The sequence below is a fragment of the Cololabis saira genome, chromosome 13, assembly GCF_033807715.1.
Source record: "Cololabis saira isolate AMF1-May2022 chromosome 13, fColSai1.1, whole genome shotgun sequence".
Lineage (NCBI taxonomy): Eukaryota > Metazoa > Chordata > Actinopteri > Beloniformes > Belonidae > Cololabis > Cololabis saira.
In genome coordinates this window covers 9140510-9166389 of record NC_084599.1, presented here as the reverse complement: position 1 = coordinate 9166389, position 25880 = coordinate 9140510, and the positions used below count along the sequence as shown (strand labels likewise).

The 25880-nt window shown below is 42.1% G+C and overlaps 1 protein-coding gene across 4 annotated transcripts in view; it reads right to left on the bottom strand.

The window, feature by feature from the left end:
* Positions 1 to 25880, bottom strand: part of lpp (LIM domain containing preferred translocation partner in lipoma) — a 180452-nt gene that overhangs the window by 26019 nt on the left and 128553 nt on the right. For all 4 annotated transcript variants that reach the window (XM_061737593.1, XM_061737594.1, XM_061737596.1 and 1 more), the window contains 2 exons: positions 21728 to 21824; positions 6308 to 6477 (listed from right to left, as the gene is read on the bottom strand). In XM_061737593.1, coding sequence (XP_061593577.1) covers positions 6308 to 6477; positions 21728 to 21824 — 267 coding nt within the window. The remainder of the gene's footprint in view (positions 1 to 6307; positions 6478 to 21727; positions 21825 to 25880) is intronic.

Sequence of the window (25880 nt, the reverse complement as noted above, 5' to 3'; positions counted from 1 at the left end):
TAAATTGACCCATGGTCCTGTTCAAGCTCACCACATGCAGCCCATAGAAAACAGAATGAGTAAATTGAACAACATAGGCCAGGGGTGTGATTCCCTGGGACATTTTGATAAATAGTTCATTAAATTGAATATTCTGATGACTTTTGTAGATTTTCCATATTTTTGTAGATATGCCTCCACGCTGCCAAACACACACAAACACAACCGCATGTGAAGCAGTAAATTGGCTTAGAATGGCCTATTTTACTGTCATGAGGAGGAAATATTGTAGAAAAACATTAATGTCCACACTAGTATAAATACAGGTTTACATGGCCTCAAAAAATGATGCCGTTTACAATGAGATGGCAGCACTTATGATTCTAATGTAGGGCTGAACGATTTTTGAAAATAATCTAATTGCGATTTTTTTCCTCAATATTACGATTGCGATTTAATATGTGATTATTTTTTTTCAGGGTCCTGTTCTCATGTATTTTTCAACTACACAAGCAATAAATCAGTCTGTTTCAAGTAGATTTTCACTTCACTTCAGTTTTACAGGGGGGGATGATTTGGACCGTTTTTATTTCAGGGGGGATGATTTGGACCGTTTTTATTTCAGGGGGGATGATTTGGACCGTTTTTATTTCAGGGGGATGATTTGGACCGTTTTTATTTCAGGGGGGATGATTTGGACCGTTTTTATTTCAGGGGGGTGTGATTTGGACCGTTTTAATTTCAGGGGGTGTGCCATCACATCACCCCTCATCCCCCCTCAACTCGAGTAGGCTACTGTTCACACGGAGCTCAGAACTTCTTCATAAATAACTCAAAAATCCCAGAGAGAAAAAAAACACCAGCAAGCTAAAAAACAAACCAATAAAGCTCTCAGAGTTAACACAACGAACCAGCAATGAACTCGCAGCCGCTCTCTAACCTCCTGATGAGCTCACGGGCTGCAGGTGTGGTTTAAGGCTGATTTATGGTTCCGCGTTACACCAACGCAGACCATACGCCGTGGGTTACGCGTATGGTCGTACTACGGCGAAAGCTCTGCGTCGATTTAACGCGGAACCATAAATCAGGCTTCACAGCGCCCGGCTGGTACTCCTCGCAGCGCGCAGCTCCTCGCCGACTCCGCGCTCATATATTTAATAAATTTATAATGCCCATATATTTATAAATCCTAACTTGGCCGAGCCCTAACGCTGAGGCCATGGTAGATTTAGGTTACACGCGGACACGCGGCACTGTTGACTTTTCCCTGCCGGCTCTGCTCACTGGCTAAACAGTCCCCACACAAACAGGGTCCAGCGGCGCTACGTTCCGCCGCGCGGCGTTCCCAACGTTGTGTGCGCTACTCACCGGTATTACGGTATATGAAAAATTCATATCATAAGAAAAATAAACGGCAAACCTGATTTTATTTTATTTTTTTCTCGCAAACACCTCGGTATGCCGGAAATCCGGCGTGACGCCGGAGCGCTATCACCCCTGCATGACGCTGGTGAGTTTCTGGTGCATAATGTGACGTTCTGAAGCTTAAATCTCCGTTTTCCTCAGTTTTCCTCCATTTTCCTCTGTTTAGACGCAAACGTGAAAACGGAGTTTTTGAAAATCTCCACTTTGGCCGGAGTTTTCAGAAATGATCGTTTTTGGTGACTTTGAGCTCCGTTTTCGTGTAAACGAACGGCCAAAACGCATGAAAACACCACCGTTTTTGCTCCGTGTAAACGGGGCCTCAGGGTTATACGCCGTTGTTGGGTGATTCACACCTGGAGAGTTTATTCCCCTCGCCAGCTTGTGGGATGTTTGATCACGTGAATCACGGTGTGAACGGTTGTTGGGCTGCCTGGGAAGCAGAGTCATGTGTTTCATTGCTGATTTTTCCATTTTAAAATGGGTGGTTTCATTCATTCCTCTCTCAAATGTTGTGTTTTCTCTGAACTGAATGTGGACGTTACTATCCCGTATCCTTCCCGTGCGCGTGGAGCTCCGAGTGTTGACCCCCTGTACTGTGCCATGCATTTGTGGAGTTATTTGGTTTACACAAAGGGGGACTTTTGGTCCAATATGTTGATAATAAATCTTACAGGAGTCCCTTCCCAACAGTCTCCTCTGCCTCAGATGAAGATAAACATGTGGGAGGTTTTACATGGTCAGCACTTCTGGTCAGTTTGTAAACAGCAGCTCCACGAATCAACATGAGCTCCAGCCGTCACGGTTTCAGCTCGGGCCGTCCTTGTTTCTGATGTGACATCAGTATCCACATGGGAAACCACGATGGACGGACAGATCCGGTCAGGATGAAAGTGAGCTGGCACAAGTCAGCATCACAGGCTAACGTGAGCTAGGTCAGGCTAGAACAGTGTGAGTGTGTGGTCACCGAGGTAAGATGGGCCCGTTCCAACCACCTGAAACTGTTTCACACCGCCTGCTTGCCCGTCTTTAGGTAAAATGGTGCTGGACGGAGTCAGGTCCTGGTCCTGCCTGTGTGTTGATTCAACCAAACCAAATGGGTCTTAAGCTTGAGTTATGGTTCTGCATCAAAACGACGCCGTGCCTACGGCGTGTGGTACGCGTCGACGCAGACCACACGCCGTCACTGACACTGTCACGGACGTGCACCTCCCGAAAATTGTACCTACACGTTGAGGCGACGCAGACCAAACGCAGACGAGAGGGCTGTGATTGGTTCACTTGGAAGCAACGGATTTCCGGTTTCCGGTTTGAAGCAGTCGTGAACTTTCAGCGCTCTTTTCTTCGTGTATGTGTGATTTTTTTTGTTTTGGTTTTTTGCACAATAGTTGTCCTTATCTCTTTGATTCACTGTGACCGGAAAAAGTCGGATAAACCATTCAGGAAAAGATCGCGAATTACCGGTCACGGGGGGTACTGCACCGTGGAGAAACGGAGTGAAGGAGAAGTCCGAAGGGTTCACGACTGCGTCACGGTGACGGCGTGTGCTCTGCGTTGGTGTGACGCAGAACCATAATTCAGGCTTTAGGGGTAACCTGTGGGGGACACCACAGAGGGTTTCACCTTTTCAACGCCCTCATTGCAGCCTTCACTCCTCTCTCAACATGGTTTCACAACCCACATGCTGACTAGACGAATAACATATGATTGATAACTTATAGAAAATATAAAGATGTGGATAAGTGACACATGTGACTTTAAAGTGCCTCAACAACAGCTTATAAATCTGACCCCCCCCCAGCAGCGTCTCAGATGGGAGGACCTGGTTGCTCCCGAGACAGTAGCCAGGTTTCTGGGCAGAGCTGTCCTGGAGATTCCTCCTCAACCACAGAGCAGGAAAGAGAGCCACTGCTGGTCTCTAGATAACAAGTAAGCTTCCTCAAAGGAGTGCCAGAAAGAATGACGATATATCGATTTATATTCAGGGGAAATCTTATTTCTCCTCCAGGAGCAGAAGAGGAGTTTGGATTCAGGCCATGAAAAGACTGGACTGGGATCCACCGATCCGCCTCAAAGTTACTGAAACTCTCTGCTGACACTTTGCATTTCAAAATGCAAAACCTTTCTCACGTGTCATTAGTAACTAGAGTTGTTACAATATCACACTACATCTCCTGGGTAACTGCTCACAGCATTGCCCGGAAAAGCTTCATCTCATCTTTTAGGAATTTGACATGAAACAACACAGCATTAGTGACAATGATGCTTTTCGATTACTCTCAGGCCTCCGAGTGGGAAAACAACACAGCTGAGGCATATTCCAGTGAAACCGAAGGAGGGAAACGCTTCTGCTAAATGGTTTCCTTGTGGTCTTGCAAGATGATGTGCATTTCCTGACAATGTTGAGAAAGAAAAACATTTTCATGTGGGTTGCGCAATATATTAACAAGAAAACAGGTCACAGCTTTATGGGATGCAATAAGAACACCAACATTTAAAAATAATCATGTTGCTTCTGGGATTTCTTCCTCCATTTGCTTCTTCTTTCTGGTAAATTTAACACCACAGAATTAAAAATGTTAAAAATAAAACGATAAAAATGAAAAAGAAAAAAAATCTGCTGTCCCATTGACAAACAGAATTAACATCTATATTCTCTATATCTTTTTCAATTTAAATGATGTCTTTAAAACACATCCGTTTTCTAAACGGGTTTGTGAACATAGAATGTGACTGCGAACCTTACAAGCTCGCTGGGTTTTCAGTTCCTCGGACTCGTCCTCCCTGTGATCTGCTTATTTTTTCATTGATATCAAAACACTCATTTGTAGCAGTTTACATCTTTGCAGATATTAGTTCTTTTTTAAGGACAACTTTGGCTTTCTTCATAACTGCATGTCACCACCTTTTCTATTTTTTGAGAATATTAGGCAACAATCTAAATAATTAGCCGTGCCGTGCTCGTGCACGGCGGGCCAGAGCTGCATCGTTACTAGAGATGACCCGGCGTACGTGCATGTGCAGAAACCTGCAGAGCAGCACTGGTGACAGTTCTTATGGCCCCCGGCGTCTGGCAATAAAGCAAATAATCAACCCTTGGAGCATGTTATGTTGGATGCTGTATGAATATTTGAATAAGGATGTTTAATGAGGAGGAGAAAAAACTAAAACTGGACTAAATGCTGTTTAAGACTAAATTTAACATTGAATAATTCATCTTATTGGTATATAACTAAGCAGTTTTATTGGTGTAATTATACCCCTTTAACTTCTCTCTACACCTCTGTCTCCTCAGATTTGGGTATTATTTAATCAACGCATGGTAAGATCATCAATTGAGAAAAAAATATTACTTAAATCACTTAAATGATTTGCTGGTGAGTAAAATATAAAAGTACTAACTTGCTGGTGTTTTAAAAGATTAATGCCATAGTCTGCGTTGATATTTCCAGCTCAGCTCTTTGTTTACACATCGCCATGGTGAACCGGGTATCACAGCTTCCCTGATGATGATTTTATTTTATTTTTTTTAATTTCCCACGCAGATGTTGAACTTAGTTGAGCGAGGAGTTTGTTAAACCTGCTTTCTGGAACAGACTCCTGCTCATGATGATTACAGGGCTAAATGTCAAGCTGTGCCAGTTTATTTTAAAGCTGCTGTTAACATTTCCCTTTGATACCACTGCCAACAAAAGGCATTATTAAAATTTCAAACATCTTGGATTCAGTGACAATTTCTTCTTTTTTCTTTTTCTTTTTTCTTTTGTGGCCACGCGGGGACAACAGAACAAGCTTTGAAAAACTACACTATCATGTTGTCACCTCCTCAAGATGGAAAGGCCAATATTTAGCAAGCGCTTGCCTGTTTTTATTGTCCACCAGCTCATCTGTAACTTCTCCTGCCTCCACCTGGTGTTCGCAGTTTACCGCAGGATGTTACAGATTCATGTTGAAAAACAGCCACACGCAGGTTTGATGCAGTGACAGTAAAAGGAAACTGTAAACCAGAACAGTGACCACAAATATGCTAAAATACTTTTTGTGTTTTGGTTAAGAAAAAGGCTACAAATGCGCTGGCTTTGCAGGAAATATTTGTGAGGGCTGATTTGACATTAGTAAGTACGTTAGCAGCTGCGTATACAGCTGTCTGCAGCTGCTAAACATCTGGCCAACATGGTTGGTGCCAATGACAAACTTACTTAGCAAACACATTCAAACTGCTGAATGTGTTGCAAGAAAAACCAGTCAATAACTGGAAGAGAGTCGGGATAAGTGATCACTGGAGTCAAAAGAAAGTTGTGGAATAGTTTGCCAGATGATCTTAAACAAAGTAAAAACATCATACAGTTTAAAAATAGTTTAAAACAGACCATGATTGGTAAATACCAACAAGATTGAAGGATAAGATGCAAGAGAGAGAATTATGGAATTATGCAGGTAATATTTACTGATCTTTTTGTCCTTGTTTTAATCGGGACTATTTATTATTTATTTTTCCTTTTTTCTTTTCTTACTGGTTCTTTGTTGTTACATATATTTTTTTTTGTGCTTTGTGTTTGCTTCTTTTTTGGGTGGAAATGCTAGAAAGCATTTGTTGTAGAAAGTGTAAATAATGATAATGTGAAGGTTAAAGGTTAGGCATTTATAAGCTCAGAGCTTCAGCCTATTCCTTTTCGATCCAAATGATTACACGATATGCTATGAATGAGTGTACCATATTGAGCACATGATCGAAATAAATAAATAAATAAAATAAATAAAAGAAAAGAAAAAGTGGAAAAAGAAATCAAATTAAAGACAACAAGTGTAAAGAGGTTTCTGTAGCGGGAGGAGAGCGTGAACAACTTCATGCCTCAGAGAGGAAAGTGACATGGCGAGTGGACGTGAAGGAACAAGAGCTGCTTACAATGTAGCAGGGCTCGCAGTACGCCTTCTTCTCCACGGCGTAGAAGGGCTTGCCGCGCAGCTTGGTGTTGCAGGTCATGCACACGAAGCAGTCCACGTGGAAGACCTGGTCCATGGCGGTGCAGCCGGTGCCCTCCCCCACCACGTTCTCCCCACAGCTGGCACAGCGCCCTGAAAAATGAGGAAGAGGAGGGAAGGCTGAGGACACACTCGCTGTTTCAACTAAGATAACGTTTATCAGCAAAGTAACATTTCCATGTTAAAAAAATAAATAAAAAAAAGTGCAGCAACCGACGCCACATTTTTATCATCACGAAGGAGGAGCATAAACTGGGACTTTATTTCTATTGTTTGGCTGTGGTGATGGTAAAGTGCTTGATCTGATGAGAATCGTGCAGTGTAGCAACAATCTCTTCCAGGCAGCTCAAACACAGCCTTGATAGCAGATTAGTGCTCGCACCGCAGTTCTTAAAAAGATGTAAATAGATTTGTTTGCAGGAAAAGATCCCGTCTTCGTGTAACGGAGAATCCGGTAGAGCTGCAAGAGCTTCTCTCAGCTGTCCGTGACGTCGCCGTGTCTGCTGCTTTGACAGAACATCAAAGGTAAAAGCCTGTGAAAAGTGATCAGCAGGAGCTTAAAGCAGCCACAACACGGAGCAAACCCACGCTGTCGCTGTTAAATCAACCAGCAGACGCCGGCGTGGCGCTCCAGTCCTTTCATGCCTGTGTGCAACTTTCTGTTCTTTTAAAACGCAAAAAATCACGGGTGAGAAAGAAAAGAACGGGACATTTTTGATCGTAAATATTTTCAGCATGTTTATTTTTCAGACCCAAACCCAAAAGTGCTGAATTTAAAATTCAATGATCCGAGTCAAAGGCAAGGAGCATTTTTTTGGTCGATAAAATTAGATTTAAATCAATTATTTCACACGAGAAGCAGAAGAAAAAACCTCATAGTAATTCTTTTAAATCTTCAACGGCGTTTGGGGCTCTAAGTGACACGATCACTTCATCCTACCTTTGCCCAACAATCAGCAGATATCCCTTCAAACGCTTCATTTCCTCAAGTCAGAAGTGCTTAATCTTCATTTCTATTTCAAACACGCTGGATAAGGGAGGATTAAATACTATAATTATGCCACATTAAAGAGACTATACACATCGCCAAAGAGTGACATCTGTTCAAAAAGTCAGCTTTTAAATGATAAAAAGAAAACTTTAGAAGTACAAGGAACTCTTTATGAAGACGAACAAGTGAACTGATACTATTGCTCCACAAAGAGCCTGATTGCATATTTCGGGACACGACATTTGGATATCTTTAATTGAGTTGGAGATATCTTTAATTGAGTTTAAGATGTCCTCGACTCAATGCAAGTTATCTTCAACCCAATTAATGACACTGTCAATTTAATTACTGGTATCTTACAATAATAGGGTTTCAAAAGATATCTGACAATGTTTTATTTTTTACACATCTGAAGACAGATGTTATCTCCGGGTGGAAGCATGATACAGTATATTTAATTAATTCAAGTTTAGTTCAATGAATCATTTTTCTTCCTTTTTCACTTTTTGCTTCATCTAAAGGCTGATTTGATGTGATGATTGGCACTCAGTGTGTTGTGAACAGAGCGGTTCAAGCGTGTTACAGACAGAGGCGAGACACTAACCGGGGGGAGATAGAGTATCTGATGCTCGCGTTTTCACAGTTCCACTCGCTGTTTTCATATCAAAAAATTCAAACGGAGTGTAAAGCCGAATCTGTCTCAGGTATCAGCGCAACTTTGGGAAGTTATATGTTGCTCAGATCAAATATCTGTGTGAGGGTGAGGGGTGCTAATGCTGTTCTAATCCAAGAAAACCCATTATCTACAAACAAAAACGGCACTAAAGGACGACAACATCCCCGTTTTGAAAGCATTTGGGGAAATTTATAAGATTGCATGTTTGTGACTTGTCGTTCATTGACTGGGGAATAATTATATAATAAAGAACTGATTTTTAATTTAAAAAAAAATCCCATCGCAACTGCGTTTTCCACATTAGTCTAGAAATTACTGTCATCTCCAGCAAAATATTGTGCCAACAAGTTTTCATAAAGCCTGCCATCGGTTTTCATCTGTTCCCGCAGCTCTACCCACACCTCAATTATGGCTGTGTTACCTACTGTACAGGGAGGCAGATTAAACAAACTAGCGAAGGCACGTCTCTGGGGGACATGTGGGTGTCAGTGGAATCACAAGCAGGGTAATCACTTCAGAGAGCCAGAGGGAAAGGGAAAGGAGGGAGAGGGAGAGAGCTAGCGAGAGACAGACGGCGCTCGCCGAGCCTGTTAGTGGCTTCAGATCACAGGCCATCTTCAGTGAGTGGATGAGAATGCCAAACATGTCCCACAGGGCTTCCACTTTAAATAACGAGCAGGAAACCTCTCGGAAACCCTTTTCCTTTTGGCAGTCTGTGATCGCGAAGGCCCTGAGGAGCTATTTGTGCACGACTATGTGTACGGCGTACGTACGGTTTTACCACGACACACATGCACGCATTCACAGTGAAAGAAGAAGAAAAAAAAAGTCTCTTCACACCAGACACGCCACACATGTAGACAAGTCATACAAACACAGACACGTGTGTCATATGCTGTTTACGTATCCCCAGACTCGTGATGCGGGCCTGCGTGCAGCCCACACGCACCCCCATGGAACAGAGCAGCAGATCACAGAGACCTGCAGCTGACCTTCAAGCGCCTCTACGCCTTTATTCTCTACTTCAGCTGCTCATCTTCAAACACATTCAGAGCTTTTTTCCCCCTTTAATTAGTCATACTTGCTGTCGCTGTAAAAAAATCACAACATTGTTGAAAATATTCCTAATTTTCCTGGCATTAAAATCTAAATGTTTATGACCTACTATTAGATGCTGAAAAGCAGGATGAATAAATAGACGGTGGCTCTGGTGGCCTTTAGTAAAAGTTGCTCATCAGGAAATTAAGGGGAAGACACGCTGCAGCAAAGTGAGTCACAGGCTGGGATTTGAACCTGCGCCGGCTGAGCGAGGACCAGAGCCTCCGATGGCGCAGGCATGTGAGTTGAAAGCACGCATGAAGACATCGGACGTGACCACCACCTCAAGACCCGGCTCTGCGTCATGCTGAATTTGCTGACCCTCTGAGGGGGATTACGGAGCTCTTTTGAGGTCATTTCTAAAGTTACAGAAGTAATATTCAGTATGTGAAGCGTATGTTATTCTCTGAGTATAAAGAAAAATGGGCCAATGACATCTGGCATAAACCGAAACTTAGAATTTACCGGTGGATGAAGAATATTTCGTTCTGAACCTTATGCGACTTTACCCCTGGATAGATCAAAAAGATCATTATGTGCTCAATTGCGAACTGGGATTCTCCCTCTGGCCGTAGAAACAGGTTTAACTCTGTTCCTGAAGAGGAAAGATTATGTAGTTTTTGTGATCTAAATGTTATTGAGGATTAACTTCATTTTTGTTTTATTGTCCATTATATGATGAAGCCAGGCAGCTTTTATTTCAGAAAATGCAAGATTGTAAACCTGAGTTGTTTTGGACTGAGGATGATGCTAAATTGGAATGGTGTTCTCTATAGCTACCTTTATAAAGAGAGCCTGGAAACAGAGAAAGGACAAATTATATGAAAACTGAGAAAGGATCTGATCTGTAATGTATAAGTGGAATTTATAATTTTGTGTTTGTGTTTTTGTTTGTACGCAGCTGATGTTTGTTTGCTGGGGTAGTGTATCTGTGTCTTGTAAGCCCTTATAGGCTGGGCACCTTAGAGGTGTATGACACACAAATAAACAATTCATTCATTCATTCATTCATACATACAGAACCGAAACCCAGCGTTTATAAAAGGGGGGTGTTGCTGAGGTAAGATGTCAACTCCACCCCCTTAATCCAGGTGCTATAAACAGAACTGAGAAGACGCGGTTCAAAAGGTTGCTTTGACTTGAATCATATCTCAGACATTTTATTAAGACCTCAGGATTGTGTCAGTTTTTTGAAAGAGGTGAATTTACATCCATCCTTAGAATTACATTTCTACAAAAGCTGCATTGTCTGTTCATATTTAAGGCTGCAAGTTACTTTGCATAATAGATACAAATATTTTTCAATCTCTGAAAATGTGCAGCATACAGCTGTAAAAATCCAGTCCAGTGAAGCCCTGATCCCCGGCCAGGATTTAGGACAGAACATGTGACGGGCTCTACCGTGGAACCAACACAAAAACAACAGTGGAGTGTGACATCTGTGAAAGTGCATGAGGGAACTGTTGTCCCTCTTAAACCCCACATTAACCTTTTGTGTTTGCTCACTCGGGAGCAGCTGCAAACAAACGCCATCAAGTTCACCGTTACCAAAGAGGCGCTTTGTTGCTCATCCAGGAGGTTGACAGCCTGCTGGCTCACGTGTCTGGTCTTGAACTGCGGAGAGATATTTACGGTCCTCTACCGGTTGCATCCTCCACTCTGGCAGCCACTTGATGCTGCGCCGCTGATGCCGGCGTGTTTTCAATCAGCTCCGACTCACGCTGAAACTCCGCTGCAGATTCAGCTGATGATGCCTCTCACTTTGTTTCCATATTTGGTGCGTCATCTTTGTAAATTATCTCCTTCCGCATTGTTGAAACAGATTTCATGGAGAACTTTCTGTTTTTTCCCCCACTATTTTCCAGACATTTCTGTTTTTCCAAACAGAAAAAACAAAGGGATCATAAAACGAGAAAGTGCAGATTATTCTTCTGAATTTACCCTCAAAGGAAAAAAAAGATCTTAAGTGAGTGAGTTTTATCTACCGAAAAGACACGAAAACAAGATGTTGAAGCCGAATAAAATAAACACTCATGAAGAAACAGTGAACTCTTGTTGTAAATGTGAGAATGAAACAAATAGTTTGTGCGTTATAATAATATGCCAGCTTAATGACCTGGAGACCTATGCATTGACCTAAAATTACTTGAAATATTACTCCACTATTTTCAATCTGCCTTATCAAATCGTGTTTGATAAACAGTCCAAACACCTGATATGTTAAATTTCAGTGTTGAACAGAAGCACATTCATCACAACCTCCTGTTTGGCATCTTTGGGTCTTTAATTGTTTAAATTCCTGACAGTAAAGTCAGTTTTGTTAATTTATGTTAAAAAATAAAATAAAAAAGTTTGAGATTCCTTGTTTTGCTATTTGTTAACGTACAATAAAAAAGCGTGTAGCATGTCGTGGATCAAAAAGAGGAGAGGAGAGTGCTGTTTGGTGTGTTCACGTATCTGTATTGTTGCTACAGTGTCATTAAGAGTTTGCACGAGAAAACCGAACCAATGCCGTTTTAAAATATAGCAGCAGAATGTGAAGCTGGCCCATATTCATATGCTGCTGAGCGTGGCGGCGTTGAGTCACTTCTTAAATCAGCCTCACGCTTTAACACCGCAGTTCTGCTGTTTGAACTGAAAGAATTAAACATGGTCCGTACATGTAACCGAGCGCAACACATGTAGTTTTAAAGACCGCTCCCATTGTACTGTCTCTCATTGAGGGGTTTGGAAATGAGTCCAGAAAGTGTGAAATGCAAATGTTTCCAGCACGTCTGTAACTATTGTTTCTAAGAGCCTCACTGTAAGATAACAGAGAGCAGTGCCGAGTGTTTTACCATTCTTCACATCAATAATTTCGCAGGTCTGCGTTGGAAATGAAGCATTTTCAATTTCGAGACACGACTTCAATTGGCCCGCTGAATAATACAGGACAGCAATTGAAGCAGCAATGTATTTACCCCTGTGGAGATGATCCCAAATACTTTCGAACTATTTCAGCTGGGCATAAAGGAATCATGAAAGGCCTCACCGCTCCCTCGCGTCCCTTTGCGCGGGGAATGGAACCAGAGTCTTGATATCAAAACTTCAAATACTTCCTGTAGAACCAATGCAATGGTGACGGGGTGGGAGGGGGAGTTCATTTACACTTTACTCACTTTCTTTGCTTTCATTCTTCAAGCCTCAGAAGTGTCTCTTCTCTGTTACATCGAAAGTCAAAAGGAGGACTGAAGAGAAAAATCTTTTCTTCTTCCATTTTTTTTTAAAGAAGCACATTCCCTGTGAGCTGTAGAGGCTTAGAATGGTTAGACAATTTAATTGGATAAAAGGAAAAGATTAAAGAGGCCCTGACTCTGTTCCATAAATAATTGATTTCTAATGTATTTGTAGTGGCAGTGAGACACTGTTGTTTGGGATTGGGGGATGTTGAGTGGCAGAATGCTTCAGATTTCTTTCAGTCTTTGCCTTCTTTGTTTTTCATGCCGTGATATTGAGGCGGCATGAAAGGCAGAGAGGGAGCACACTTGCAGCTCAATTTGATCTTACATCGTCAAAAATCAAAGATCGCGCATGTAAAGAAGGATCGCAGGGAACTTTTTTTTTTTTTTTTTTTGTAGGAGACCAAACTTTTCACACTATGTTACTAAAGGATACAACTCTGCTGGTGAAACCCTTTCAAACCCCAAAGGCAAAGCAAGCAACTGCAGCTTGTATCCAAAACTAATAAAAGAACCAGAAAAATCCATTTTGGGATTTCAAACAAAGTTCTGTGCTTGTAGCACAAAATATGTTCAAACACTGATATAAGAAAAAAAAAATTAACCGTACCTAATACAATTATGGTAACAAATAATTATCTTGCTGCCTCAGTGATGATTGTTTTCAAACCAAAACGACAATAATTACCAGTTATAGGAGGTTAAACTGAATAAAGAACAACGATGTGATAAATTCATCACACCTAATTAAATACATAAATAGATGGTCAGTGAGTGAAGAGCAAGAAGAAAAGTCTGCTAAACACATTAGGAGTGTAACCGCCAGTCAATGACGGGCCACGGGCCACAATTTGTGCATAGTTTCATCCCCGACCCCTCCAGGTTCATCTGCATTGTAGCTTCGGATCATCCTCTGCACAGCCTGGGAACGATGTAGCCCTCAGTCACCGAGGAATGACGGGAGAAACGGCTGCCGCTGCTGCATTTCAATCTCTGGATGCCTCTTCTGTAACCCCAGATGTTGATCTCATTCCCCGTGTCAGCAAATAGCATTGAGAAGTCCTGCTGCAGCGACGGAGGAGAGGACGGATGATAGGCGAGTCTGTGCCACTGAGCATTACAGCGCGGCCCGTCAGGGCCCAAGGGTGCCGAGCAAAGAGGGACCCAGTGTAAGTTACATGTTTTAAGAGCAGGTTGGCAAGAGAACGATGTGGAGGGATGCCAGGGAGTGCCCGGGCCCCGGCGAGGGTAGGTGAAGCGGAGACTGGGAGCAAAGCAGGGACAGGTAAGTGTGTCTGAAGTCGTGCGTGTGGGACCAGCTGCCCCTGTGTTTATCTGCTGTTTATCCATGTGCACCCGTACGGCTGCAGTGGCGTGCATGAGCGTGCCAACTCATTTCTGTGGTCAAACGCTCTCTCACAAATAAAATCTAAGCAACGTGAGTGCCCGGAAGCCTCAGCTGGGCTCGCATGGCAGCTGATCTTGCAAGCCTCAGTGGAGCTGTCTCAACGAGGCAGGGCAGCAAGCACCGAGCCTGGCGGGGGAGGAAGGGGAGGACGAGGGGAGGGTGGCAGAGGAGGGGTGGGGATAAAGGGGCGGTCACCTCACGTGAACCGCTGCCAAAAAGCTGGGCTTCTGTCGCTGAGAAGAGAAGCCCCACGCTGGCACACGGCATGGGCTGAGAAACTAGAAAGCAGCGCGGCGGGGTCAGCGGCACCGGAGATGATGAGAGGGAAAGGGAAAACAGTGGAGGACCCGGAACGTCCACCGAAAGCTGCTCCACGTGCCGCGAGGCTGGCCTCACGCTCAAAATAGGAACAAATATGATTAAGTATTGAAAACGCCACAGGACCAATTAGAAGCGAGATGATGACATAGCAGAAAACCTACAACAGTCTCATTCATAAAAGAACTGAAATGTAGGCAGTTTAAACAAAACAAGATGGAGGTTTTTGCAGAATTTCCTAAATCTGGCAAATTTGTAGATTAAAATTCAAAGCATTTCATATTATTTCCAAGAGAAAAGGACTCTTAGAAGTCAAATCCGCAGCTACACACTGACATACACACTGGATTTTTCTTATAAAAGGCAGCTATGATGGATCATCCGCGGGTATTATGTTGTATAATTCAGCCCTTTGCAGTCGTACATTATAATCCACTGTAGGTGGTATAGCGGTGCTTAGGCTTAAGACAAGTTGCCATGTCACCAGACTGCCTTGTGTGCTGGCCTCCCCCCGGGTGGCCCATGACCTCCTTCCAGCAGCATTGTGCTTCTCTCGCTTAGAGACTGCTGGAACATACATAGACACGAGCAGCACACGACACCGCTGGAAAGTCAACACACAGCCGCTGTGATTGGAGGAAACCTGCATGAGGTAAATATCAGTTCAGTTCCCCTGATCAGCAGAACTCCACTTCACAACAAAGCCATCTAAATGCACTTCAAAGCAAGGTTTGCAAAGTTCATTACAACCCGATAAATGCAACACCTGCCATGGTGATTACATGTTTGGTTTAATAAAAGTGCGTCTAAAGGTGTATAATCCAGGTACTGGACTGTACATAAATTACTAACACTTAATTAATTATATATATATATATATATATATATATATATATATATATATATATATATATATATACACACATATATACACACATACATACATACATACATACATACATACATACATACATACATACATACATATATTAGGCTGTCAAAGTTAACGCGTTAACTTAACGTCCTCTTAAAGCCGGCAATTTTTTTAATGCGCGATTTTCGCGCAGGATAAAAAAAAAAACCTGTAGCTGGAGGAAAAGTATGGTGAACTGAAAGATGAAGAATGAAAAGTGACTTTTGAAAGGTTAGTTCACTTTCAAAAAGATGCTCAGATGGTTCGCTGGACGAGACTAAAGTTATTTGCATGTACTGTCGATTTGAAATGAATTGCCATGGTACGTCGAGAAAGTCTCACTTGCATCCAAACACGACCGATGCAAGGAGCGCAGCGCAAAGGCCACTTGGGTCGGCTCTTTCGTTAAGGACCGACCACAACAGAATGTTCTGTATAACTGCATAATACTAAGTATAAATAAATCCATTCATCCATAAACAAATAAACTGCAAGTATTAATGTCTTGATTTTGAGCATTTTTTATTTTTTCTACCTGGATGTCCATGAAAGATAACTTCAATCAGCAAATCAGGCCACTAACTATTTACTGAATTACATAGCTGTTAATGTGTCATTATCATTTGAATATTTTTGGGACTATATTTGTAGATGGGTGTGTGTGATGGTCGTCTGCTGCCTGCTCCTGAACCTAACAAAGGGGGCAGGTCACTGCTGCCGAGAGATGGGATTTTTTGGTTGCAAGGACAAGGCGGCCCCCTGGCCTCTCCTGTTAGGCTGATTGTTTGGCACTGTTATGAAAAGTTGGAAAATAAAAGAGAAAAGCTCATTTCTGAACTGCAAACCAGCTGTCCGTCATTCCCTTTTGCACCCACACTCCAAGCCCACATTCCAGCCAGTAGTCGGCCGACTGGTATCTCAGTGGATTACACACACTTTTAAGTGCAGTCTGCTCCGCTCTGTGATGAATTTCTTTGATAGTTATAGAGGGGGACAAAAGACTCCCCGAATCTTTGAAAGCACCAAAGATAGATTGCATCCAACACATCTTCTGAATTCAAGGGGAAACACCGTTCTGATGTTGAAGAAGAATCTAGGTGAGATCATTTTACAGTGTGTTGAGTGGCTTTTACTAAAAAGTAGTTGCCCCAAAAGTATCGAAAGAACGGTTTGATTAAATTAAAACCCAAAAAATGAAAGGGCTTAATGAATATTAATATAATGTCACCACACCTTGATACAGCCAGTGAAAACAGCTAATCTGACAGGGGGGAAGGTTGGCCAAAGGCATTTAAAGCTGTAGAGGTGGAGCTGAGGAGGGGGTTGAGGAGGGGAAGGGGGTTGGAGTATTTTATTTTTTTCGGCGGCAACAAGGTTTTCACTTTGACATGCATTCCACTTTCTTATGACATGTAGAGGCGCATCATGAAGGAAACTCCCGGGAGACCGCTGAGGGCGACCTCAGTAAAATGCAAATTAATTCCAGCAGAGTATCTTAGACAACACACAAAGCTGTCTAAACGGGAAGTCTATTAATACAATGAGTTGTGATGTTCACTCGTCTTATGAAGAATTACAAGCAGCTCCACAAGAGCGCAACGTGTGGGGCTCAACTTTTCCTGACCTAATTACCCTGGCTGACGCTCCCACTCCTCTGGCCTGTAGTGGAGCTACAGCGCCATTTGTTTCTCTTCCAAGAGTCCTCATCAAGTTTTCATGTGATGCGTCTTGTAAATTATGAGGGATTCTCCAGCTGACATTCTAAGAGGAATAAAAAAAATAAAAAAAGGAAGCCGAAGCCTGCCTTTTCTTCTGTGACTCTTCTCATGACAAAGGCCAGCTCAGTATGGGAGGAACGGCTTTCACGACAGCTCAGCGTCCTGCGTGGAGCGCAGCGCAACCGCATGGATCCGGTAATTTCCACTGACTGCCTCGCTAACATCTGTTAATAACATTAATGCCACCGCCTAAAATCTCTCTGGAAAACGTCTGTATAAATATTTATTGGCTATTAAGATTTCAAATCCATCATAATTCGGCTCTGTACAGTACGACGCTAAAAGTTGGTGATCGCATGGAGGAATTCTCAACTTGCTTTTTGGCACTGAAAGGGGAAATAAAAAAATCATTCTCTGCAGCAGAACCAACTACACTGCATAAGTATCATCATCACTAATTGTAAATAATGCAAAGCCTCTCATCCTTTCAATTATTCAGCTTTATGTCCTGGTTTTGGTTGACAGAAATGTAGCGATGACAAAATATTGTAAGTTTCTCTGATGCACAAATGCCAAGGCATCTGTACTGCATGCTGAGTAGCTGTGTCTTATTAGATTGCCACAAACACAGTACACCTACGCACAACCTAAGTGGATTAAATATGACGGATGATGACATTTGGAGAAAAGGCTCTTTCAGATTACTCAAATCTAATCTGGAACTCTAAATCAGGACTAATCAGTTGCTTTTCAAAGAAGCTTCAATCACAGGGAGAATTTCTGGCTTGCAGACCGGGTTTCTCACAAGAAAAGACTTTTATAGTACACCATTTTCAGGTTTTTATTTTTCTTTTAAAGCTTAGGGAGCCTTTGAATTTTGCAAACTGTTTGTTTTCTCTCTGCTTTTTTTTTTTTTGTTGCCACAAAGTCTTACAAAATTTGCTCAGTGTTAATTGTTGGGCGGCAGCTGTTGCAGAAGAGCTGCTGATGTGTAAGGAAGAAAAGCAGCACCGAGTTAAAAGAAAAGTTTCCTCGTAGAAGCAAGAGTGTAATGTTAATTCAATTCAATTAACACCCTCCGGACCACAGACTGCTCACCACGGCTGCTGCAGATTAGCAGCTCATCAAAGACATTAGTGACACCAATAAAACTTTGCAACAGGAAGACAATGATCCAGTCCAGTAGTGTGCTAGAGATCGCAGCCCCACTTTGATTAATCTTGTTAATTACTAGCCTTAGGGTCTCAACAACTGCTAGCCCTTTTTTCCCCTGAACCTACTCAAAAACAGAAGAGGCCTGTGTGCCATCAGATTCTTTGTAATTACAAAAGTTTCATGCTCTGGGACCGCTTTTCCCACAGGCCTGAGTATACAGTGAGAAACATGCTGGACTGAAGTTAATCTTAACATAACTGTGGTGACTTTATGTACATTATTCAGCGGGGGAGGAGCAGGCCTCTGTGGACTTGCAGAGCAGCGTGTGCCTGCGCTTGAACTCTAGAACTAATGAGTCCCAGCAGTCACCTCAGCCGTCGACTGCTGCTCCCGCTCGCTTCCCTCCTCCCGGTTAATTCGGCTGTTGCCTTGTCTAACCACGAGATGACCCTCCCTCACCCCCGCGCTCCGACGGCAGCCCCGCCACAGCCCCGCCGCGGCCGGCCAGGGATGCGCGGGCCATCTCCAACTTGCTCCGGCTACGCCAGATTACATGTGACCCATTTTTCAACTCCCATTACCTTGCTCCACCAACCAGACAGCCTTATAGCTGGCAAACATCTGCGTGCAACGGTATAGCAGCGCTCAGAGTTCACGCCAAGTCTGTGTTGTATACATATAACACCAGAAATTAGGCCAACAAGGCCATTCCTCTGGAAAATGACTACACTTTGTTTAAGCCAAGAGATCCATTTGACCTATGTCTAATGCGAACCAATTAAGGTCTTTACATCAGCGCGCACCAACGTGATGCCGAATATCCCTTAATACCAGTTAAATACACGTCCCTGTAGCTATAATACACCTACACATGCCATGGTGGTGTGCTGTGTGATTATGTGCTGATATAAAGCCCGCTCCAGAGTCCCGCTGAATGCGCTGAATGAGGTATCTAATGGGCATGGGAATTAATTCCAGGGCAAAGGGGATTAAAGGCTAAAGAAGAGAGAGCAGCAGAGGGCTGGCACTCACTGGCAGCTGAGGGTGCAGAGGGCGGAAAAATAGAAATTAAATATAAATACAGAGAAACCTTGCCTTCTGAATCCTATTTTGCAAAATAGTATTAAAATTGGTATTTTGTTTAATCCTGGCAGTTTTTTTTCCCCTCTTTCTCTCTCCCTGTCTCTCTCTTATATGAGAGGAAAATTAAATATCAACTGCTTCACGGGGTAAAAGAAAGAGATTTTGAAGAAATAAAAAGGTGAACAATCCCACAAGACACACAATCTGCACGTCTGACTGTATTTGTCAATTTGCCTTTATTGCATTTTTTATTCTCATTAGAAATAGCTGTGATCAGGGGATGAGGGCTAACAAAAAGGGGTCACATCTCACCTGTATCAGTCACACCTGCAACTGGAGCCACTTTCTAAAAACGATGTTCTGGTCATGCATAACTTTGTGGGTCACTGGCGGATTAATCCAGGAACCCATGACAATTATTTATTTAGTCATGAGATCTGGTAGCACAGAAATGTCATTCTTGAATGTCAGACACGTGCGTGCTAATGCTTATATAACTGTACATGTGGAAGGTATACAAAAAAAAGAGTATTTTCTCTCTGTTGTTACAGAGAGAAACATAAATTGTCACCAATGAATCAGGTCTTATTTCCAGCCACTTCTCCCCGAGCACTGATGATGGGCTTTGATTTGAAGTGACTGTTGTCATGTTAGCGTCTCTTCCAGCAGAGACCACATGCACAGCACCAATTACTTTCATTTTAGCACCGACAAAAGACTCAATGAGAGTTTCAAAGCTCCCCGGTGGACTAAACACATGGACAAGGACGACATCCTGTTGCTTGGTCTGATAATAAGGCCGCAGTGAGGAGGATTCAAGTGTTTATCGCTGTGTGACTGTACCTTGTAGACTAAGAGGGGGCTGTATGAAGGTGTGAGTAGATAGGTGGATGTTGTTCAGAAAGCCTACTAAAGCGCTATGTAAATATAGTCAGGGCTGCACGAGCTGGTACTCGAGGGGTCCACAGCACATTTTAGATGTTTCCTTGCACACCTGATTCTAATTGCTGGCTGTCATCAGCATGTCATCAAGATCTACACAACTCTGTCACAACTGTTGGTGACCAAACCAATTAATGTTGAAGCAGGGAAACATCCAAATCATGCAGTAGACTGGCCCTCAAGTACCGGCTTGTGTGCACCCCTGAATATGGTATTGAAAAAGAAAAGGAAATGCACAATTTGATGAATCTAAGTCATCATAACACTCCAATAAACAAAGCTGATGTGTTTTTTTCCCCTAACCTGAAGGTTTACCATGATAGATAAATATGTGCGTTTTTGAGATCTTTTAAAAGTGCTCTATAAATAAAATGTATTATTATTATTATTATTATTATTATTATTATTATTATTATTTATTATTATTAATTATTATATACTTTATTTATCCCTAGCTGGGAAATTGTAGGTGCTTCCTGATTTAAAACAAAGTTAGGGATGTTGTATTTGTCCAACCATGTGGCTATTTGTGCAAACATGTCCAAGTTATAGGTTGATTGCCAGCAGTGTCACAGACTCAAACACTTGATCACGGCAGATAACAGAAAATATGATACTTTTTAAATGAAAAAAACTTAATGCATTGTTAAAAAAATGCCTTATTTATGTTTCTGGAGCATTTTTTTTACAAAAACTTTAAAAAGATGTAACGGTTCACTATTTTTCCATGTGTTGATTTTTTCATTTAATAGCATTTATTAGCATGACGGAGGATCTGCTGGTATTATTGTTTCACAACTAGATAGTTTTATGCCCATGTAATGAGTCAAACCGTCTGTTAGGTTGTCTTGGGACATTTTCTCTGCTTATCTAGTTTTTGTTGCATAAGTAACTGTTACAGTTTCCAGCAACTACAAACACTCTGAACTCTGTTTCACTTTTCTTAGTTCCTCTTTCTCACATTACAGGAATTATTTTGTGTCCCTCATGTTGGCAATTTAGCAAAAACTCTCTAAGCGGGGTGGTTCTGGTGGTTGCCTCCAGTATTTCCAGTATTTCACTGATATAAATAATGCCTGTAATTCAAAGTTCAGTTGTTATGAATAGAATCTTGTCTGTAGACGTGACATTAAACAACCATTTTAAAAGAAAAAGAAAAACCCAACTTAAATATCCTCTACAGGAGAATAAATGAATAGCCAGACAGCGTAAAGGGCTGCACTGGCCTCCCTTTAGAGTTAGACAGAAGCTCAGGTAAAGCTCTTAAATGACAGATGTAGAAACATACTGAACTGCTTTTACTTTGTGTTGCTCGATTCCTGAAACTGCAGCTGAGCAATGTCAACTTGAAATAACAATCCATTCAGTTGCACCGAATCAGTATCAGGGAACATCAGACTGACAATGTAGAACTAATAAGTGTCCAGACAGCAAGCAAGTTGACAAACATAATGTTTGTGGTAGAAAATACCAGGGTGCTTTAATTAAGGACTCTTTGACTTTTAAATCATATGTTGACTCAGGTAAAAAAAAAAAAAGTTTGAGTCAAAACTTTTCTACTTTAGAAAGAAAACCCAGTGTTCGTACAAAGAGTGTGGGGATAAAAAGGCCCTTCCCAGCCAAATAATAAATAAATGAATAAAAAGGGACTGTGTGTAGTTAAATAGGTGATAGGTACAGTTAAGAGACCTGACCATGGACACCCACAGTCTTACCAAATTCAAGACATACAGTATAGCAGCTAATTTAACATTCAAAGTGATTTTATCATTTATGCCTGTGGTTTGTGATTTAAAAAAAGGGGAAGATGAGCTGTCTCTTACCGAAATATTCCTCAGACGGAGGGTTGTCCATATCAAACAGCATCTTCTTGGTCAGGCGCTCCAGTTCATCCTCTGGGTGAGCCCCGGGAGCGCCGCCCTGAGGAGCAGACAAACACATAAACAACAAGGCCAGGACACTGAGTGTGTTGCTTCACACCTGTATCGGGCTGAAACTTCACCATGTGCAGAAACCCGTCCTGAATGTACAAAGATGAAGCGTGGTTTCAAGGTGAAACAGAACACAGCGCGTTAAAATGCCGTGGGTGATTCTCAGTTCGCCTCACTCCTCAGAGATGTCTGACCCTGGCTCGGGCCCCACTGGTGCACGGCCCAGAAGGTTGCTTCTGTGCAACGCATGTATGTGGCGAGACAAAGGAGGAAAGAAAAAACAGAAAGAATAACCCTGCAACCTGCGTAATCCTTGGGTGAAAAATAACGACAGTCAAGGAAAAAGAAGAGGCAGACGTTAGGAGAAATCTGCTCTTTAAGCCCCGTGCGTTTGGGTGATAGGTCAAAAGACGGGTATTTAGAGGCCTTCTGAGCACAATGACACTTCAGGTGAGCGTGCTGCTGGGGTTTAATCTGAAATAGATTCAGAAAAGATGACATAACTCTCTGAAAATACATCTTCGTTCCTTTCCCTGTAAGCCTGCCCTCCTCCTCATCATGCAGCGTCTGACATCTGCCTGCTGTGCGTTTGTACAGCGCTGACGTGTTTTGTTTGACATTTTCTGCCAATCATCTTTAGAGTCTCAGAAAACTGCCACACACACACACACAGACACACAGACACACACACACACACACACACACACACACAGACACACACACACTTCAGCCTGCGGTTCAATCCCATCACAGGTGAACGTGTGTCCCTTCCAGACAGCCCTGAGGCCTAGATGTCCCCGCTTGCACGCTGCTTGGCCAGGCTTTCTCCGGACCTGGTGACACTCCGGTGACCTTCCTCACATCTGGCCCAGGTTCAATCTTTATAGTCGATTTGATTTTCAATATTGCAGCTCGGCCTGAAGCCTGACCTGACCTTAGAGAAGCTCCTAATTGTGACATGAGGGAATGTCTGCTTTTGTACCCATTTATCTGGTTTTCTGGGCCACGTGGAGGAATATGCAGTGTCAATAAGAGATTGGATGACACAAAAATAGTTTCATTCAGAATGAAAGAGAACTTTGATATTATTGAAAATGTGTCCTTTGCAGCATGCAGATGCCAACAGAAGTACGACGTTAAACTATGTAATTCCTCAGCACTTAAATATTTCTTAAACTATTAGTTGAAGAAACTGCGGTTTTCAGGCAAAATGTCAAAACTGTTTAATTAAAATTTTATCGCGCTTTCATGAGGTCTTATATGTAACGGCCTTGATTCTCTGAATGGATGTTGGATATAAATGATGAGGGCAAATGACTTTCATTGTTACACTACCACTCATTTGACACAATCTGTAGTCAAATAGGAAAAATAAAAATGACTTCCCATGTCTTCTTCCTACAAATTCTTTATACTCACTGTTAAAGCTTTAAATAATTGTATTAATAATGAAACATTACTTGATTGCTTAGGCAATCAATCTCAATAATATACCACGGTGCCTGACCAAATGTCTGTCAAGAATATTTTTAGAGTGAAGAGGCGTCCTGCTGATCTTTCCAAACGGTCCATACGTACTCAGACTTTTTTAATTGCACTTTAACAATGAACATGATAAATGAGACCAGTGGAGTCTGAGATGAAACTTCCTCTTAATAATTCTGTTTCTGACCTTACGCTGAACTTGCTGATATGTCTGCTCCTGGAAAAAGAACTGAGAACAAACCTTCTGAGAACAAAACTGTTTTTTTCCTCGCATGGAAAACAGTATTTCCAAACACGTAGGAACTGGGTGCATTTGACCTTTGAAACTGCAATTGCGGCTCTCCGCCACCACAATCCATTCAGCAAAAAAACACCCAGAGATAATGAATGTGGGGTTCACTTCCCTAAATAAATGTGTCTCTGCACCCCATCTTTGAGGGTCTGGGCTTCGAGACCCCTTGAAAGAGTTGAACATGCACTAATCCAGTTTATAACACACAGGCTTTTCAATGATTTCCTAATTTTCCGTTAAATCACGTCGACAAAATTACAAACCTCCTTAGAAAGCGACTTGCAAGGAGGAACCGATGAAATAGTGCAGAGAGCAGAAATAATCACTCTAAAATAGGATATTGTTAAATCATGTTACTTAACAAATGCGGTTAATTCATCAGAGTGAAAGTACAATAAAATCTGCCTGTGAAAGTGAGACTTGCAATGTGGCTGATTTTTTTTATTTTTTATTATTGTACAAGGTTGATGATAAAATGGCACAAGACAAGTGTTTGCTGCAGAGCAGCAGAGGAAAAGGAAAAACCAACAAGAGATTGAAGGCTGCTTTTAATCCTTTAAAATGAAAACTAGAAGGCCGAGAAGTTTGTAATCTGGATGTGAGCTTTCCGTGTCAAAGGTCATGATCAATTTTTTCAAATGCATATGTTTTATATAGATATGTGTAATCCATCATCTGTTGTTGTTTATCTGATTTTAACCCTTGATTCACCGCGGGGCCGCCAACATTTCAGACTACCGTAACGCTGTTAGCGTTTGCGCTGGAGAGAAAATTCTAATGATTTCTGAAAGAAGAGAAGGTGAGTTTTACAGGGATATTCAGAGTATTACAGAAGCACAAAGACATAAACGAAAAACAGAACAAAAAAAAACGTCTCATTGAAAAACACAAAGAAATCAGAGAGAGAAATATCAGCTCAGCCCGATGAGCAGCACATTAAGAGATACTGAAAGCTAAGATGAAAAAAAACTGATTCACTGTGATTTCTGACTCCGCTACAAGCAAAATAACCCAAGTCTAGGCAGGCTCCCTCATACTTCCGTGTTAAGACCTGGCAATGGGTAGCTAATGTGAGCTACCCTCACAAAAACATGCACACAGTCCTGGGCTATACATGCCCCCTCTGGCCAACTGGGGCGCCAGATGGGCTGGGGAGGATCTGGCCGGAATAACGTGATCCTTCCACGCGCTACGTCCGGTCAGAGAATCCTCACCCTGTTTGGTGAAAAGAAGCGGTCCGTCACTCCTCAGGATAAGAAGGAGACCTGAGCCCAGTGTAGGGCCCTCCCTGGGTTGGCAGAGGGGAACAATGCCCAGGACTGTTACTTAGGTATGAGCACTGGGTGATGAAATGGGTAAAAAATCGGGGACAAAAAAATATTAGGAAAAAAAAAAGACCTGGCAATGGGGTGAATTTTTACTCCCACTTTGAATCTAGAACAGCTTCACCTGTGCAAGAGACCGCTGCTGATTTGTAAGGCCATCAACAATCAGATCATTTAAAAGTTCAAATGATCCATGAACATTGAGTGTAAATTCAGAGGCTGAGAAAAACAGAGCATTTGGAGAATCTCATGTGAAAGCTTTCGTTGGGTTATGTTCGGTGAACACCGGCGATCACAACAGGTAGGTTGGCTGGTGGTGTGAGAACAAAAGAACAGAAAAAAAAAACTTGAACCAAACATCAGAAGTGTCCTGAATCAGAAACACTTCATACTTTAACATACCTCATGTGGTTTGTGTGCATCATGAGAATTTGGGGCAGCCGTGTCTAAGTTAAGCTGTATAAACATGAAATGTATTAGGCCTCTCTGAGAAATATTCATGAATTACACACAAAAACAACACATTTTCCTGACATCTCTGGATGATGTAAAACTTTCATTAATAATTTAAACATATTCATGTGTTTGGTTCTGTTGACGACATGCCGTAAGAAGGCTACGAGCGCTATGGTGTTACTGTATTGCTTCATCTGTTTTATAAACATTATCGTACGTTTAAAGTTTGGGGCAGTTTCTGAGCAGGTTTCAACATTTTAAAGCTACGTTCATGCATGACCGTTTCAGACTGTCGCTCATTTTACCTTATTTCTTTTGTGTAAAGGCAATAAATGGCAAGCTTACAACGTCAACACAGAGCAGATGGCACCTTCATCTGCATCAGCAGCGTATTTTAACATCTATCTAGGATCAAACCACAGTTTTCAGTTCTGAATTAGAGAAAGCAGTGTTGATTTACAATTTACTTCTGACATCAATACTTTAG